This window comes from Rhinopithecus bieti, unplaced genomic scaffold (genome assembly GCF_001698545.2).
Source record: "Rhinopithecus bieti isolate Rb0 unplaced genomic scaffold, ASM169854v2 scaffold_9581, whole genome shotgun sequence".
Classification (NCBI taxonomy): Eukaryota; Metazoa; Chordata; class Mammalia; order Primates; family Cercopithecidae; genus Rhinopithecus; species Rhinopithecus bieti.
In genome coordinates this window covers 2,999,138-3,018,523 of record NW_016806413.1, presented here as the reverse complement: position 1 = coordinate 3,018,523, position 19,386 = coordinate 2,999,138, and the positions used below count along the sequence as shown (strand labels likewise).

The following is a 19,386-nucleotide window of genomic DNA, read 5'->3' as shown; positions in this document are numbered from 1 at the left end:
GACAGAGCAAGACTCCGTCTCAAAAAAAAAAAAAAGAAAGAGGTTCTGTGAGGCTAAACGGAATTTCTGAGGGCTTGTCTAGAGCTCATCAAGGATGGCCTTTAATGTAAGGTCTTCCTCCCCTCCATTAACCTTTCCCTTTCAAATTGTTCAGGTGATTCCTTTGTTAGTTGTTTTCACGTCATCAAATAACATGCTTATAGAGCTATTTCTTGATTTTTCAGTTTTAACCATTGAAGATGAGGATTTTTAGCTCACTTTCCTTCTTCACATCACCTATTCTCACAATATGGTTAAATCATCCTTTGGTTACATCAAGTCAGTGTGTGATTATGACTACATGTTATATACAGTATGCTATGATTTTCCTTTCTCATACTTTCCATTTTCCCAAAAGTTGCTGTCTTGTTTTATCATTTGCTTAGTTTATTATGTACCTATCAGTAAGCCAATCCCCCAAGTTCTCTGCCAACTGTCTCTCTCCTTGATCCACTGACACAAAAGATAACCTATCAACATCATCTTCTTGGAGAACTCTTTCTTCACTCTGCCCTCACACCTCACTTTTCTTTGTTCTCTTTCTAGAACTCCTTTTATTCAGATGTGTACCTCATGAACTAGTCCTTTAATTTTCTTATTATTTGTTCTCATATTTTCCAATTCTTTACCTTCTTGCTCTTCTTTCTTGGAGGCTTTTCTCAACATGATCTTCTAATAATTTTACTGAGTTTTTACATTTTAACTTCATATTTTCACTTTGTAAGAGCTGCTTTTTTCCTAAATGATTTTTATAATATCCTATTCTTGATTTACAGATGTTACATCTTTTCACAAGTCTGAGTGCTGGGATTTTTATTATCTTTTTGTTTTCTTCTTCTGAATAGTCTGTTGCTTTTATCTGTTTAGTTTTAGATTTCTCTTTCATGTTAGGAATTGTTCTCAGATGTTTGGTGATCTTTTATTACATGTTCACATTTAAGAAAGGGGCTGTATGAGGCTAAACGGAAGTTCTGAGGGCTTAGATGGAGCTCATCAGGGATGGCCTTTAATGTAAGGCAGTCTGGTCAAATAATTTTCCGTTAGCAACTCCCTGATTTCTGCACCTTTAGTTATTTTGTCTTAAGCCAGTCAGATTCTCCAAAGAAAGATTGTCCAATCTGCGTCCTACGAGGTGTGAATCTCACTGCTATTATTTTGGAAACTGAATTAGGTATGTGAGTGGTGGAGTGGGGGAAAGGGGAATGGTATTCAGTATCTTATTTTCAGTTCAGAATCTGTGCCTTCAATTGTGTATAGACTCCTATGCCAAAAACCATGCATCTGACCATCTCGAGAGAATAAACCTCAAGTCTTCTGCTGGGGTTGTAGAATATGGAAGGGATTCGAGGATTTATTTTTATTTTAATTGACACATAATAATTGTATATATATTCATGGAGTACATAGTAGTATTTCAATACATATAATGTAGAGTGCTCAGATCACGGTTGTTAGCACACCCATCATCTCAAACATTTATTATTTCTTTGTGTTGGGAACATTCAATATCCTCCTTCTAGCTATTTGAAACTCTGTATTATTTCTTAAATGGATCTCAGCCAGTTACCTTTTCTTCTTGGTCCTACTTTTATCCCCACCTCCATAGGTCCAGTGTCCCTAATTCCTGAGTCATTGTGGGTATTGTGCAGAGTAAACCAAATTGCATCTCAACTTCCTTCCCTGTCGGCTTAACTTTTGGCTTTCTCAAATCTGACAAGTCAATAACTATTCAGCCACCTATTTCCTAGCTTCCACTTTTTGCTGCTCTTATATCTTTTCCTTTTTTTTTTTTTTTTTTTTTGTTTGGTCCATGTGACTTTGGTCTTTTACATATTTTTTATTATTATTGTCAATTTAATAGCAGGTTGGAAGAGAATAAAAGTAAACATGTGTATAAATCCACTCCCTTCACCTGGAAGATGCTGAACACTTTTTTGGGAAGATTTTTTATGATCGCCCAAAAAGTGTGGAAAGATGCCCATCCCTTCCCTGTGTGTCCCTGGAGGCACACAATCAGCAAAAAGACCACGGGGAATACACTGGAATCTTTCACACTGAAACACTATATAATTCTTAAATTACAAAAATTTTAAAGAACAGACTTAAGTTCTGTGAAATGCTCACATTTCTGCAAGCAAATACTCTTGTTTTTAAGTTTCCTTCTGGTTCAACTGTTTGAAAAAAATTTTAATTCCACTTTGATTCCAATTTTATTCTTAAGAAATAACTTCAGTTTATAGTAACAGTTTTTTTTTTAAGAGTCTAAGTCTAGTCCAGTGTTTCGAGACTCTGTGCAGACTAAGGTGTTGTTTTGTGTAGTTTACAAAATATTTGCTCATGTAAAACACTAAAACACCTGCTGCTTTCTCACCCAGACTGGGAACCCATGTCACCTTTCAAGAGAAGGCTAAACCTTGGCATCTGAAGTCATTCCTTGCCACTGCAGAAAGTACTGCCACGGTGTCATCTAGCCTTTCCCTTTACTTTTACAGTAAATATACACAATTCATTTGTTCATGCCATGCATTGCTTTGTGACAGCTCTTCCAAGTACTTTTCTTTAAATTTCTTTCTACCCTGATGGTAACATCTTTGCAGGCAGAGACTATATTTCTCTCTCCCTTAGTACCATAACTGGCACACAAAGACCATACAATAGATACTTGTCCATTCATTTGACAGATATTTTTTAAGCACCTACTATGCACCAAACACTGTAGTAGGCATACTATTTAGAGCTGTGAAGAAAACCACTCATGCTGCTTTCAGTTTAATGGGAACTTAAAGCCTCCTGTTGATTTAGGACCTCCTTCCAGGTCCCAGACAGATAATAAAAGGCAAAAAAATTTAACATTAGTAAATAAAATATACCAATGAAAATTACAAAATACATTTGCAAATACATTTTTAGTGACTGAGCATACAGTGTGGGAGGCCAGACTAAGTCTGAGTAGTGACTATTTTACTCACCTCCATCTTTTTTTTTAGCTATAATTCTGTTTTTCAGCCATTCTTTGGTTTCTTCTTTGACATCCTGAGCAAGTTCTATGACCACCAAAGGCGTGAAAGAACTCTCAGAAGTATTCAAAGCTGATAAGGTCACTTTCATCTTTGACAAATCTGCTGAAAATTAAAATAAAGAGTGAAAATGGGTTGTTATTATGGCAAAGAGAAATATGCTATAGACTTCCATTTTCTCTCAATTATACCTAATTCTGGCTTCCAAGATCAAAGCAAATTTCTCATGATTCAGACGGGCTATATGACAGACTGAACCAATGGTTCAAAGTACATGTGTGAGCCAAGCTTTGGAAAGAACGCCATCCTTTTCTATAAGCAGCTCAGAATGCAGCAGAATAGACATTTGTGTAAATGAAGGGTAACAATGTAAAATGTGCTGTCACACAATAAGAAAGTATTTTCAAAGAATGTGGCATCTGAACAGGATTCAGAGGAATGAATAGGAGTTTGCCAGATACACAATGAGAGGTATCCTAAGTGGACAAAATTTTATTTCCCTAGAAAATTATGATGAAAAAACAGCCAAGAGACTCAGAGAAATACAAATGGTCAGGTATGGTTGGAACATTAACTTTGTGTAGGAGGAAAGAAAGGTGGCAATGAGCTGGTATCCAACTAGGGTCCCAGATTACAAAAGAAATGGGCTTTGTCTAACATACAATGGGAGTCACCAATTCATTATGAGCAGGGAACTGATGTAGTCAGTAGGGAGCTATTACAGATCACAAAGGGTCAGCCTAGAGAGTGGGAGGCCAGTTAGGGGGCCATTAAAGTAGTCTAGAAAAAGCTGATACTAGTCTGAACAATGACAATGAAGAGGAAAGGATAGCTGGGGGTTAAATCTATAGAAGCAGACAACTGGGCTGAATATAACTACTAAAAAAAGAAAAAGAAAAATGCTAGTGGGTAATGAGTAGTCAGGGTGTAATTATATGGAACTCTCTACAGTACCCATCTCAGCTAGGCAGAATTACTACTATACATTTCCTCCAAAACTACACATCCTCAAAGTGACACATTAACTATGAACACAAGCCAAGACTTCCACTTCCAGGACAGTAGATTAAAGGGTTCAAACTCTTCTGCTGAAGACAACTAGACAACATACACCCACAGTCACATACATAAATATGTGCATATATATGTGACACCACAAGTGGAAAATTCCACACGTAAGTACTTAACACAAAGTTGATCTCACGTACAAAATTATTTAAAATACTATATAACATTACTTTTAGTCTATGTGTGTAAAGTGCATTTGAAACATAAATTTCACGTTTAGCCTTGGGTCCCATTCCCAAGAAATGTCATTATATAAATGCAAATATTCCAAAATCTGAAAAAACCCAAAATCTGAAACACTATTGGTCCCAGCATTTTGGATAAGGAATATGTGACCTGTATTTTTAAAAATGTGTGAATAACAAAAAGCCAACTAAGCTGGGCATGGTGGCTTACACCTGTAATCCCAGCTATTTTGGAGGCAGGCTGGAGGATCACTTGAGCCCAGGAGTTCAAGACCAGCCTGGGCAACATAGCAAGACCCTGTCTCTAAAAAAAAAAAAAAACAAGGCAGTGGGAAATAATGGAGTCCAGAAGACAGCTAAGCACTTGCAACCAGTTTCTCTGGGGTCTCTGCTGAGAGGGTGAGAAGCTAAGCAGGGCTTCTGTTGGCCAAGGGAGGCTTGGGGACAAAACGTGTAATTAGTAGAGAACTGATCAAGGAAGACAGTCAGATAAAATCCACTTTGAACTGGGACCTGAAAAGGCTACATTCTAAACAGAATAGTGAATGAGAATTAGATAACCCTGATAGGAACTAAATTCTAGGTTTGTATCATTAATCAGGAGAAAAGTTAGTACGTACGAAAACGAAAAATAGTAACAAGCAATAGAAACAAACACATAATAGATCCAAATAATGTAGTTGAAAGGACTTTAAAATAATGATCATATATTCAAAGAACTAAAAGACAAGACTGATAACTTTGGCAAAGAACTGAAAACTATTTTAATGGAAATTCTAGAATTTAAAATATGAGTCAAAATTGAGAACCCAAGGAAGGCTTTATAGAAAATCGTACAAACTAAAGATAAAAACCAATGAATAATAATACAGGCACAAAAAAAATCTAGAATTAAGCCCTGAGGACAAAAAAAAAAAAAAGAAAATACAGTAAAAAGAGTAAGAGACAAGGAACTAAAAGGGGGAGGTATTAGAATACAAACAATATCTGAAGAGAGACTGACCAAGAATTTCCCAAAGATGACAAAATAGATACCAAGGCACAGATTTAAGAATCTCTATATACCTCCATCAAGATAAATTTAAAAAAGCATAGTAAACATCAGAAAAGCCGAGAGAGAGAAAAATCTTAAAGCAGAAAAATAAAGACAAAATACCTTGAAGAGCAATAATTAGACTGAAAGAGTATCTTCAGTGTACCAAGAGAATATTATGGCTACTCCAAAATTATGTACTTAGCCAAAATATGCCTCAAGAATAAAAGAGAAATAAAGCCATTTTCAAACATACAAAAATTGAGAGGATTCATCAGCATATTTCCACCAAAGAAAATGAAATGGTATTTGTTTTGTGATTTTGTTTTGTTTTGTTTTTGAGACAGGGTCTCACTCTTTTGCCCAGGCTGGAGTCCAGTAGCATGTGCCACCACGCCCAGCTAATTTTTGTATTTTTTGTGGAGACAGGGTTTTGCCATGTTGCCCAGGCTAATCTCGAACACCTGGGCTCAAGTGATCCTTTCGCCTTGGCCTCCCCAAATGCTGGGACTTCAGCTTCAGGTGTGAGTCACTGCACCTGGCCTTTTTTTTTTTTTGAGACAGGGTCTTGCTCTGTCACCCAGGCTAGTCTGGAGTGCAGTGGTGTGATTGTGGCTCACTGCAGCCTCAAACTCTGGGGCCCAAGCAATCCTCCCACTTCAACCTTCCAAGCAGCTGGGACCACAGGTGCGTGCCATGACACCCAGCTAATTTTTTTATTTTTGTAGAGATGGGATTTCCCTGTGTTGTCCAGGCTGGTCTCAAACTACTAAGCTCAAGCAATCCTCCCTCCTCAGCTTCCCAAAGTGCTGGGATTGCAGGTGTGAGCTAGCATGCCCAGCCAAGAGTGTTAAGACAGAAAGAAATGATTGCAAACGATCTGGCATCTGGAACATAGCAATCTCACATTTAGTGAACAGACAGCATTCGTAATATAGGAGCTCCTCTACTGCCTTTTAAATTTAATTTCTTCTTTACTAAATTTCTCTTTTGTTGAATTTCTCACTACATATAAGATACTTTCTGGGTACCTATGTACAAAATTCTACATAATCTTCCTAAAGCTCTATAATTTATACTTTAAAAACCCAGAGGAAAATTGAATGAAGAAGTTACTTTGTTAAGCTCACAGTAAGCAAGAAGTTAGTTTCCCATGATATACAACTTAAAATTAGAGAAAATAGAGTCATTAGAGATATCCAAATTCTATGTTTTTTCCTACTAAATGAAAACTTAATTTTGAATTGTCTACCATACAACTCTGTTGAAGATGAGCTAAACAGTTCAAGATAAAATGACAAAGTGAAACCATATTACAGAATCTTCTGACCTAAAGCAAAATTAAATATATAAAACAAGTAACACAGTGCCCAAATATTAATAACAAAAAATAGTCAGCAGCCAAAGAGTAAACCTCAAGCCAAAATCATGACCAACTGAAGACAATACCAACAATGAACTGATAACAAAGCATCCTTCTGACAATTTAGAGAATTCCAACCATTTACGGTCATGCATCACTTAATGACAAAGACAGTTCTGAGAAATGGGCAGTTTCACTGTTGTGGAAACATCATAGAGTGTACTCATACAAACCTAGATGGCATAACCTACGACATACCCAGGCTATACAGTATAGCTTATTGGTCCAAGGCTACAAACCTATACAGCATGTTACTGCACTGAATCCTGTAGGCAACTGTAACACAATAATATGTATTTGTGTATCTAAACACAGAAAAAGTACAGTGAAAATATAGTATGAAAACTTAAAAATGAATACACCTGTATAGAATATTTACCATGAATGACGCTTGCGGGACTGGAAGTTGCTCTGGGTGAGTCAGTGAGTGAGTGGTGAGTGAATGTGAAGGCCTAGCACATTATTGTACACTACTGTAGATTTTATAAACACTGGACATTTAGGCAATACTAAATATATTTTTTAAAGTTTTTTTCAATAATAAATTAACCTTAGCTAACTGTAACTTTATAAATTTTTTGATTTTTTGACTTTTGTAATAACACTTAGGGTAAGACACAAACACATTGTACAGCTGTACAAAAATATTTTATTTATGTCTTTATTCTAGAAACTGTTTTCTATTTAATTTTTTTTTAATTTTTAAACATTTTTTGTTAAAAAACTAAGACCCAAATACATTAACCTAGGTCTACACAGGGTCAGGATCGTCAATATCACTGTCTTCCACCTCCACATCTTGTCTCACAGAAAGGTCTTCAGAGGCAGGAACACACATGGAGCTGTCATCTCCTACAACAATGCCTTCTTCTGGAATACCTCCTGAAGGACTTGCCTGAGGCTGTTTTACAATTAACTTTTTTTAATATAAGGAGGAGTACACTCTAAAATAATTATTAAGAGTATAGTATAGTATAGTAAATACATAAACCAGTAAAAATGGGTTCATTATCATTGTCAGGTATTATGTACTGTACATCACTGTATGTGCTACTTTTATGCAACTGGCAGCACAGTAGGTTTGTTTACATCCGCATCACCACAAACACATGACTAATGTGTTATACTATGATGTCACCAGGTGACACAAATTTCTCAGCTCTGTTATAATCTTATGGGACCATGATATATGCAGTCTGTTGTTGACTGAAATGTCATTATCCAACACATGACTGTACATGCAAGTGTCTGCAAATTAATCTTTATAACACTGTCAGGCACAGAAAAACAGCTAGACATTTTAGTAGATTGCTGAATTAGACTTCAATAAACTCTAGAAGTATACCAATTTTATTTTATGAATACTAAATACCAGTAATCCTCAATAATTTATTTAATGGCCAATTAATAAGTAGTCCTTACCAATCTGTAAAAATGAAAGCCTATGAAATTGTATCCTATTGACTGAAATGAACCCCAAAAGAACCTGCATTTTTAGGATAACTTCAGGAGACTATCAAGAGAATCTTCAAGACCTTATTTAGGGTTTCTTGTTTAGTTCTCTACCCAATCCTTTTTCCTTCGTTTCTGTGGCAGAGATTTGAGCTATCCTCTGAAATCCACTCTCCCTTTCTTTGTCTAAGTACACGGCTAGGCTATATTTTCCACACAGTTGGAGTTAGGTGAGCATGGGACTAAATTCTAGACAATAGTATGTGAGCAGAAGAACTCACAACTCCAGACGAAGACTTTTAAGGGAGTGGTTCTATCTCTCTGCAATGTTTTCTTTCCCTTTCCATGGGCCCTTGGGATACTGGGGAGATACAAGACAGGAAAGTATGGCTTCCTAAATCAGAAGGAAGTTGAGCCACCCACCAATCCAGAATACCTGCCTTGAACAGTTACATGAGTGAGAAATCTATTATGTTTGAGCATATTACATACATCAGGATTTAAACAAAACAGCAGTCTAGCTTACTCTGATTAATAGCATACAATCCCTCTGTCTTGTTTTGTTCTAGTGGTTTGGACTTTGGTTAATTATGTCTATTAGAATTGGTTAAGAGCTTAATCTCTGGAGACAGACAGACATAAATTCAAATTCAATTCATGACCTCTCAGTTAGGTGACCTTAGGCAATTTATTTATCCTCTTCTGTAAAGTGGGATTAATAAAAGTACATGCCACACTGAATGGTGTGAGAGGAAATGAGAGACATGTACAGCACAGTGCTTGCCACATCGTAGGCATGGAACAAATGGTAACCTTTTTATTATTGGCTACTAGTATAAATAGAATATTAAAACTCTGCAATTAAACTCTCTTCAGAGAAATTCTAGTCAACTCTGATCAAGTTTCCAGCTCTAACCAGCAAGAACAAATACGATAAGGCTGACAGTAAGTAGCCATAGGGTAGAGGTAGTCTATCTAGTGTGTCAAAGATACTCTTGTTGGAATAGCCCAAACTTGCTGTTAAAAAATATTAACAACACTTTTAGATGCACAAAAAACAAAACACTTCCATTTAAATTCAAAGTTATCATAGACTCTTTCCTTAGTTTCCAGAATGCTTTATTATCTTGATTCTCTCCCTACCTCTAGAATCCCCTTTTCCTTCCGGCTTCTCCCAACACTATCTGCAAAAATATGCCCAAATCATTTCTCCTTTGAGTGCAGTGGAACGAAGAAAATTAAATATTATATATATATATATATATATACGCCCAAGAAACAATCCCAAGACTTTTGCCTTCTTTCTATATTATTTCTCCCTCTAAACCCTCTTTCTTTCTCTTAAATTTGAACTCTAACCTCTGTGTTGCTGTTTTTGCAATCTGTCGCTAGTTTCGTCTTCTAAGTTGAGCTCCTTCAGGAGTTTCCAACACTGTTATCTCACTAACACTTGTCTCAATAAAACCAAAACTAATCATAAACTTCTCCCCAGCCTCAGCTTCCTTCCCAGTTTCCCTACCTTTCTCAAGGACACCACCTTCAGCTCTGTAACAAAGCTTGCAAAATAGTGGAGCCAACCTGGAGACATACAAATGGAGTCAGTCACTTAAGGCTTAAAGGCCTTGCTCTAAAATGTTTTTCAGGTGACCCTATCTAACCCAGTGATTCTCAACCAGGGCAATTTTCAGACTTGAGACATACTTATTCTAACTGTGCACTTCATACAAGCTTTAATGACTCCAAAGTACAAAAGTAAATCAAACGCAAGGGAACAATCACAAAGGAACTGGCCAACACTGTATAACAACATCTTTCCTTTCTTCAGTAGAAACCATAATCTTGTGGCAATCTGATTAAACAGATTCAGGATATCTTGCTTGAACCATTCAACTTTTTTTTCCTCTAACAGAGCTTAGGTATTGTCAGGGGAAAAAAAGGTCTTCTCAGTGAATGTTGGATTAAAATTATACTCCAGGCTGGGGGCGGTGGCTCACGCCTATAATCCCAACACTTTGGGAGGCAGAGGTGGGTGGATCACCTGAGGTCAGGAGTCTGAGACCAGTCTGGCCAACGTGGTGGAACCCCGTCTCTACTAAAAATATAAAAATTAGCCAGGCATGGTGGCGCACGCCTGTAATCCCAGCTACTCGGGAGGCTGGAGCAAGAGAATTGCTTGAACCTGGGAGGCAGAGGTTGCAGTGAGCCAAGGTCACACCACTGTACTCCAGCCTGGGTGACAGACAAAGCAAGATTCTGTCTCAAAAAAAAAAAAAAAAATCAAATTATACTCCAAATGTATCAGGAATGCTATTGAAAAATACCAGCCAAATCAATATTCAACATGCTAGGTTCAACGAAGGAAATCAGATCAAGACAAAATCTAGTGGTCACCTAAAATAGCTAGTAATGCAGTCAGAACACTTAATGCATAAAAATTCTGGACCAGACAATGGGGGACACATGTTCTACAAAAGGGAACAATGTGTAAAATCAATGAAGCAAGAATAAAGACAGCATGGGAAAAGAACAATAAGAAGACTGGCCTGACCAGAACAGAGGGCTACGTTTTATTAGATGCAGCCATTTAAGGATAACAAATGCTATAGTTTACATCTGATCCAGTGGCCAGTACGTTCTTGTAGGTTTCTGAGCAGAGGATTTTGTGTCAGAGTAATATGAATCTCAGTAAGTAAATCTATTGGGTGAGAATATGGGTATTCTTTGTGGTATTCTTTTAACTCTCCTGGCTGAAATTTTTCATAATAAAAAGCTGGTGGGGAAGAATATTAACCTACCAGTAGAATACAGAAGCTGAGTTCATCACCTTCAAAATGGAAATACCAAATATAATAAACACTTATCATGTGCTTACTATGAGCCAAGCCATGAGAGTCTAAAGGTACAAAGGTAAATAAAGTCTACATCTTGCTTTTGAGGAGCCCTTAGTCTAGTAGCAGAAGCAAGCACACATCAAATTATTCTAACACATGGGCTAAGTACAGTAGCAGGAACCCCAAAAGTAGGGATGGCCTCAGGAGAGGGCACTGTCCAGGAAGGGATGATGGGAGCCAGACAGCATTCAACTTAGACTAGATACACAGATAACCCCAAAGTTTCCAGCCTTGGATATGGCAAGAATAACTATGTGTGAAAAAACAGAAAGAATGGTTAGTTTAAGGGAACAATAAAGTGTTCAGCAGAGTATGTGGGGACATGCATTAAAGGTCAACGTTTTTGAACATGTATGGACTGTTTAATGTGAGTAATAAAAGGACAACCTTATTCATAATAACCAGATCATGAAACAATTTTGTTGAGACACTAAAAGCAGGTTTCTATTCTAAACATGTACATGACCACTATCTACAAACTCATATATTATTTGCTCACTAATTATTCTCATTTGAGATACTTTATGCCTTTCATTATGCAAGGCACAACCTTAACAATATTTGCAATATGACAGACAAATTTCACTATCCCTGATATACAAAGAGTTCTTACAAATCAACAACAGAAAATACAAAAACATAAAGCTACAACTCATAAAAGAAATATGCCAAGACACATTTGAAAAGATGTCCAGAGTCACCAATTTAAAAAATGCAAAGTAACAATAAAATACTTTTCCCTTTTCAAATCAGCTGAAGCTAAAAGATGGAAAGAACCCAGTTTGGGGATAGGTGTAGAAAATTTTCACACACTGCTGACAGATGTCATAATTTAATATCACATTTCCATAAAGTAGAGAGGCAACAAGAAAAATAATATGAAACATTCATACTCTTCAACATAACAATGCTATTTCTAAGAACTTATCCCAAATTCTTAGATGAAAACTAAACAAAATATATATATAGTTCATTACAGTTTTTTATGGAATTTATCTCAAAAGATAATTAAGCCAAATATGCATGTAAAAGTTCATTACAGATTTTTATTTATGCATTTATGGCAAAAAAAAACTTAATACTTCAATGTCCATCAATAAGAAATTGGCTAAAGTCTGGTACAAGAATACAATAGAACCATTAATACTGAGATACAGACCCAACTATATTTATTAACATGGAGAGATTTCCTAACACATTGTAAGGTAAAAAATGTAAAGTATGATCATATAAATATATATAATAAATACATAGTAATATCAAAATGACACCAGCTATCATTTGCTAATGATTTACTACAGGCAAGGCACTGGGCTATAGCCCAGTGTACATTTTTATGTGAATTAATCCTCACCCTTGAAGAAGAAACTTTAATGCTTCCATTTTACCCATGAGAAAACTTAGGTGAAAGAGGTTAAATATATATATATACACACACACACACACATATATATATATATATATATATTTTTTGTTTTGAGACAGAGTCTTGCTCTGTTGCCCGGGCTAGAGTGCAGTGGCGCAACCTCGGCTCACTGCAACCTCCTCTTCCAGGGTTCAAGCGATTCTCCTGCCTCAGCCTCCCGAGTAGCTGTGACTATAGGCACGTGCCACCACACCCAGCTAAGTTTTTGTATTTTTAGTAGAGACAGGGTTTCACTGTGTTAGCCAGGATGGTCTCGATCTCCTGACCTTGTGATCCGCCCGCCTTGGCCTCCCAAAGTGTTGTGATTACAGGCGTGAGCCACTGTACCCAGCCGTCAAATGGTATTTTTTAACTATATGATACAAGATATTTTGCTTTTCTTCACCAGATTAAAAGCATGCCAACCTTGTATAAAAGCTACCTAGATTTAAAATTTGGTTTATTCTGAGGAAAGGTCACACACTCAACAGTATGTGAAATAAAAGGATCCATACATAAGCATATCATCTTCCATCCAGCTCCTATCCAGGAGACTGCAAAGCTTCAGAGAGCTGGACAACGATAGACTCTTTAAGAGGAGAAGGAATCTTGGAGATCAGTTAGTCCCTCACTATCATGTTACTCAGAGCCAAAGTCACACCACCAGTGTGGCAGAAGCAGAACTGGAATCCAATGCTCTTTGAACAACACCATGCCATCAGAAGACAACCTTCTGTTTTTTCTTTTTGTGAACTTACCAGTCAATAAAGTCAAAGCCTGTATTCTGCCCTCATCATCAAAAATAACACTACCTTTGCTACAATCATGCAGCTGCATGCTGCAGCTCAATAATAATCTCAAGACCAACACAAGTGCTGGCATTACTTGGATTCTGCTTTAAGAAATGAGAATCATGTAGGTAGAGGGAAGACAGGCTGCTGGGCTTTTTTAGTGGAAGCTGGTAAGCCTAGCCCCTGTAAGGCTCCAGGACGTAAGATGCTCTTGGAGCTTTGAACACTACAGCGACACAGTCCACAGTAAGAACCAGCTCTGCTCCTCTTGTGCCCATTTTCATTCACTCTACACTTGTGTCAGTCATTATGCCACAGTGCACATACAGGCCAGCTTACTTAAGCTGTCTCTTCTTTCTGTCCCTGCAGTTCCATCCAGGGGTGCCCTCTGCTCAGGAAATGTCTGTCCCCATGTAGTAATCCCACCTGGGTATGTCCACTCCTCAGGGAATTACCTGTATAGTAAAACCTCTGGGGATCCCCTCTCTTTGGGGTATTCCTGCCCCTCTCTGTGTTTTCACATGCAGCAGGGTTATGGATGTGACAGACTTTCATCTTGCAGTTCCCTGGCCAGGCTTGCTCCAATCTCTCTTCTCTAGCTGGCCCAATGATGTAAATATCAAGTGTAAGGTGTAAAGTGGTGGAAACAAGAAGCCTCATGGCAGCCTTGGCCTAAACTGAATTCTGGAATCTACTTTTACCAGAGGGTCTTAATGGGAACTTGCTCCACCATTACCAAGCATACAAGATGAAGAAATGGAACCAAAATACCAGATGGGGACATGAAGGCTTTAAGTCTTCCCGCAGGTGTAGCACGAACCTTATGGTTCCAGTTGGGAGCCAATCTAAAAACAATGATTTGACCATACAGACTTCCTGGGCACCAGAAGGTAGAATGATTACTGCTATTGCAGCCAATATCCCCCTTTGATCGGGACTCAGCCAGGACAGCAGCCAGGCTGATTATAAGGCACAGAGCAGCCAGGTTCCACACAGGCCCTGTGGCATGGGATCAAGAGACAGCGATTTCAAATTGTGTTCTTTATCATGTGTTGAATTGCACACAGGGTGAAAGAGAGACCTACAAATAAGTTAAATTAATGTGGCTTTTACATTAACAACTGGATCACTGGCCCACAAGAGGTAAAGTCTGACTATTGTGGTCAAGATGTAGAGAAACATACTGAGTTCACCACAGAGAGGTCAGGGGAGTGTGCGGAGAGTGGGGAGTTATTTAACAAGGATCAGGAAAAGAATAATGGAATATTTATTCTGGGGATTATTCTTTTCCTGAGTTTGGGTAAAGAAAAAAAAAAGTCAGTGGAATTATCACAAACTCAAAGGTTAAGAAGGAAATGCATAACACTGTCTTCAGGAATCACCTTATTCCAGATTCAAGGAGAAACAGGAACGAAAAGTATTCTCAGTTATGAAGCAGAATAGGAAACACTTCAGTAAGAGAAAAATGAAGGGCCACACTGCTCAAGCTGGAAGGTGAGAGGAATCTCCATAGGACAAAAGTTCCAATTTTAACGGCCAGGCTAAAAGAGGGCCAGGCTATCTCCAGAGGACCTGAGATGCGGAGACACTACTTACTACAGGCAGGCAGTTAATTGTGAGAGTAACTGTGGGAGCCTCCCTCCTTGTACCTAGGGCAGCTGCCTTGGGGAGTTACACAGATGTAGACAGACATGAGAGTGGAAAATCAGCCCCGCATACACCCATCCTTACTATAACAGTTTCTCGGTAACACAGATAACTTAGGGAAACTGGTAAGGACCACTCCCTGAGGGAACTCCATGCCCTCAGGATTCCACAGGAAGGTCCAGGAGAGGTGAGACACAGGATACTGAAGACAGTCCTGCCACAACAGCCCAGGCCCAGGCCTGATTAGATGCTGCACTGACCTCTGCACACAATCACCCAGTTGGGTCTAGCCATGGAAGCACCAGTGAGGAAAACAAGAGTATTTCCTCCTGTCACTCATGCCTCCATCTACTCTCATTACCCCCGATACTGCCAAGAGTTTGCTTGGTTTGGCTAGAATCATGTCAGAAATACATTCTGGCTTCTTAGTAGAAATGCTCTAGAGGCTGTGAGGTTGCCCTGGGCTGAAGAAGTTCCCAAGACACAGACCTTTAAAACTGGGACAAGTTGGTCACACTTGGTAAAGAGTAAAGGCCATTACTCTTTCCTCCAAAAGACCCAGGGACTAGAGTCAGCATCTGGCACTCTATTTTTGAAAGACTCCCACTGCCAATTCATAGACTAATAAAAGAGATAATAAGCATGGATTACTCAGATCATCCTTTCTATTCTGTAACTCCCAGATGATTTAGAAATGGCATATAAAAGTAATTAAAAGGCGCCTTATTGGTTATACATCTTTTCTTTTTTTTTTTTTTTTTTTGAGACGGAGTCTCACTCTGTCACCTAGGCTGGAGTGCAATGGTGTGATCTCTGCCCACTGCAAGCTCCACCTCCCGGGTTCACGCCATTCTCCTGCCTCAGCCTCCCGAGTAGCTGGGACTACAGGTGCCCACCACCACGCCCAGCTAATTTTTTTCGTATTTTTAGTACAGACGGGGTTTTGTCATGTTAGCCAGGATGGTCTCGATCTCCTGACCTCATGATCCACCCGCCTCAGCCTCCCAAAGTGCTGGGATTACAGGCGTGAGCCACAGCGCCCTGCCATGTTATACATCTTAATCAAACAGTAGTCTATTTATATAGAAAAAGAAGATAAGTATCTCCTTCTAAGGGATGGGTTTTGGATATGAATTCAGGGCACATGTGTGCTTTCTAGCAGGCCTGCTTCACTTTACAGGTCTGCATCAGGTCATCCTTTTTAGGAGGATGCTCAGGTTAAAAGAGGCTAAGGACATATAACAACTAAATATAGTGTAGGATCTCAGACTGGATCCTAAACATTAGCGGGACAATTAGTGAAATTTGAATAAGGTCTGAAGATTACACAACAGAATTGTATCAATGTCAGTTTCCTGGGTTTAACAAGTGTACCATTGTCATCTAAGATGTTCACATCTGGGGAAGCTAGGTGAAGGGCATAAGGAAATTTGTACTAGTTTGCAACTTTTTGTAAATCTAAAATTATTTCAAAACAAGAAACTTTTTAAAAAGAGCCTCTTCCAGGGACTGGGCACAGTAACTCAGGCCTGTAATCCCAGCACTTTGGGAGGCCATGGCAGGTGGATCCATTGAGCTCAGGAGTTGAAGACCAGCCTGGGCAACATGGCGAAACCCTGTCTCTACAATAAATAAATAAATAAATAAATAAATAAATAAATAAATAAATAAGCTGGATATAGTGAAGCTCCTGCCTGTAGTCCCAGCTACCCAGGAGGCTGAGATGGGAGGATCACCTGAGCCTAGAGGTCAAGGCTGCAGTGAGCTGTGACTGCACCACTGCACACACTCCAGCCTGGGCAACAGAGTAAGAGCTTGCCCCCACAAAAAAAAAAAGAAAATCCTCTTCCCCAAAATTCTGTAATTTCCTAGCACATACACACAAAACTCATACACATTAAAATTACAGTTTTTGATTCACACGTGACATGAGACTTATTGTGTGCTTGTAACCATTAAAACAAAGGTTCATTGCTTATAAAAACAGAAGGCTAGAGACAATTTAACTGACAGATGAGAAACAGGTTTAGTACAGCTGACATGCAAGCCATGACAAATGTATCTATTTGAGTAACACTGATTTTTCACCTCCAAGCACAGTACTAGGCACATAACTAAAACTCTAATATTTAATAAAAGAATGAATCCACATGATGATTATACAAGCATTTTCAAAGATGTTTAAGAAGAATCTGATCCACAAAAATGCTAAGTGAGAAAATGTAAGGTGGAAAGAAAAAGCAAAAGTATGAAGTAATATAACATTACCCCAACTATGTAACAATACTACCCTAATTTTGTGTACATTCATATATACAAAAATACAAAAATTAGGAAGAAATGCATCAAAATGTTATTACATGTGGCAAAACTACAGATTTTAATTTTCATCCTTATCCTTTTCTCTGTCTTCCAAAGGTGTCTACAGTGAAAAAGTTGGCCGGGCGCAGTGGCTCACGTCTGTAATCCCAGCACTTTGGGAGGCCAAGGTGGGAGGACTACCTGCGGTCAGGAGTTCATGACCAGCCTGGCCAACATGGTGGAACCCCATCTCTATTAAAAACACAAAAATTAGCCGGGCATGGTGGCGGGCGCCTGTAATCCCAGCTACTGGGGAGGCTGAAGCGGGAGAATCGCTTGAACCCGAGAGGCGGAGGTTGCAGTGAGCAGAGATTGTGCCACTGCACTCCAGCCTGGGTGACAGAGCAAGACTCCGTCTAAAAAAGAAAAGAAAAAGAAAAGAAAAAAGTTTCAATGGGTTTAAGTGCATATACACCCCAATTTACTAAGCCTTTTCTATGCCCTTCCATTATTTTAGAGCTTTCAAATTTCATTCATCTGCAACTCTACGATTCTTTCAGCAACAGCTGTTCAGAACAGATGATTTACTTTCCACATTGAATTTTAAACTGTTTATCATGCAGAATGGGCCCTTAGAAAACATCTAGTCCTCTAGATTTGTATGACTTTAAATTAAAAGTAGATACTACAAAGTGGATTTAACCGCTTTAAACCCCACAGGATTAGATTTAAACTCCGCAGGATTTAAGGCAATATGATACAACTGTGTCCTGAGTCTGAATAAACCTCAGCTGCACTTTTTAAGTCTGGAACCTCCATACACCGTTCTGTTGGAATATAAGGTTTTACAGAAGGCAGCGCACACCAATGCTGGTGCTGTGAAGGCACCCAGAAAATCAGACGCTGCCTGTAGGGGAGAACCCCATTCCATTCACGTTTCTCAGGTGTCCCAGGTACCAGCCAGCCAGGTATCTATTATTTAAACTGCACAGTATGTTCCAGTCAAAAACCTGGAAACCCAATCACCTCGATGTGAGCATTACCCTGCAAGACTTCTCCGGCCAAACCCGCTTGGAGACAGCCTTGCCCGCCCTGATCCCCGGACTGCTCAGGAAGCAAGAATCCCGAGACCCCGAGCTGGCCCTTCTAAAAACCACCCTTCACTCCGCTCCGCCAACCACCCCACTCACTGCCTCCTTCCCCAGAGCGCTGAGACCCCCAACATCCCCCATCCTGACTCCACCAGCCCCAAATTTCAGCCTTATTGCGTGTCTCTCAGGACTCAAACCCTCGCCCCAGACCCATATTCCCTCTACAAACCTCTCCCCTCCCCTGCGACTTCCACTACCCGCAACACCTTCACTCGTCCCTGCCCCCACAGCCTCTGCGCCCATCCTGGTCCCACTTCCCATCCCCAGGGGTGCCGGCACCGGGAGACGGCCCGGGAACGCAGGGCGGCGGCCAGGAGGAACTCCTGGAGCCTGCAGTGGCCAGGGCTCTGTCGCTGCACGGAGCCGGGCACTGCCGCCGACAGCTGGGGGTCCGAGGTGCCCTTCCCTACTCACCGGCCGCCGCAGAGCTCCACGTCTTCGGGGGCTGGCCAGAGAGCCGGCGAGAACCGGAGGCCGGGCAAAAGAGCGCTTGGTGCGGGGGGCGGGCCAGGCCAGTGGGGCGGGCGCTGCTGAGCGCTGGGCGTGGCGGACGCGGCGGGGCCTAGACGCGGTCGCACGCAGAGGGGACGGGGCCGCGGCGGGAGAGGCGGGGCCTCACTGGGCGGTCGCTCCGGGAGGGGCGGAACCGCGGTGGGAGGGGCGGGGCCTCACTGGGCGGTCGTCATGGACGAGAACCCAGACTGGAACCGGTACGAAGAAACAAAAGGCAGCACTGATTGGGCTGTCGCCTGGAAAGGAGCCCAGGCCGGGAGAAAGGGAGGGGCGTGCCTAACGTACTGTAGCACCCTTCGAGATCCGGAAGGCAGCGGGAAAGACGGAGCCGAGAGGGGAGAGGACTGGTTGGGCTGTCACTCCGAGCGGAGGCGGCACGCCGCTGGGCTCTCCCACCCAGAGCGGTCGGGGCGGGGGAAAGGAATACGCCCCTTCACATTTCCCTCTTCCATCTCTTAAAGACCAGAACC

General features: G+C 40.2%; 1 protein-coding gene across 2 annotated transcripts in view; it reads right to left on the bottom strand.

Moving 5' to 3' along the window:
* Window positions 1-18,981, bottom strand: part of ANO10 (anoctamin 10) — a 262,387-nt gene extending 243,406 nt beyond the window's left edge. The window contains exons 1-2 of one of the 2 annotated variants that reach the window (XM_017876324.1): window positions 18,818-18,981; window positions 3,009-3,158 (exon numbers count right to left, since the gene is read on the bottom strand). In XM_017876324.1, coding sequence (XP_017731813.1) covers window positions 3,009-3,147 — 139 coding nt within the window. In that variant the 5' untranslated portion in view covers window positions 3,148-3,158; window positions 18,818-18,981. Of the gene's footprint in view, window positions 1-3,008; window positions 3,162-18,817 lie in introns of both variants that reach the window. The other variant, XM_017876325.1, reaches the window with a different exon arrangement.
* Between the last annotated feature and the right edge of the window lie 405 nt (window positions 18,982-19,386).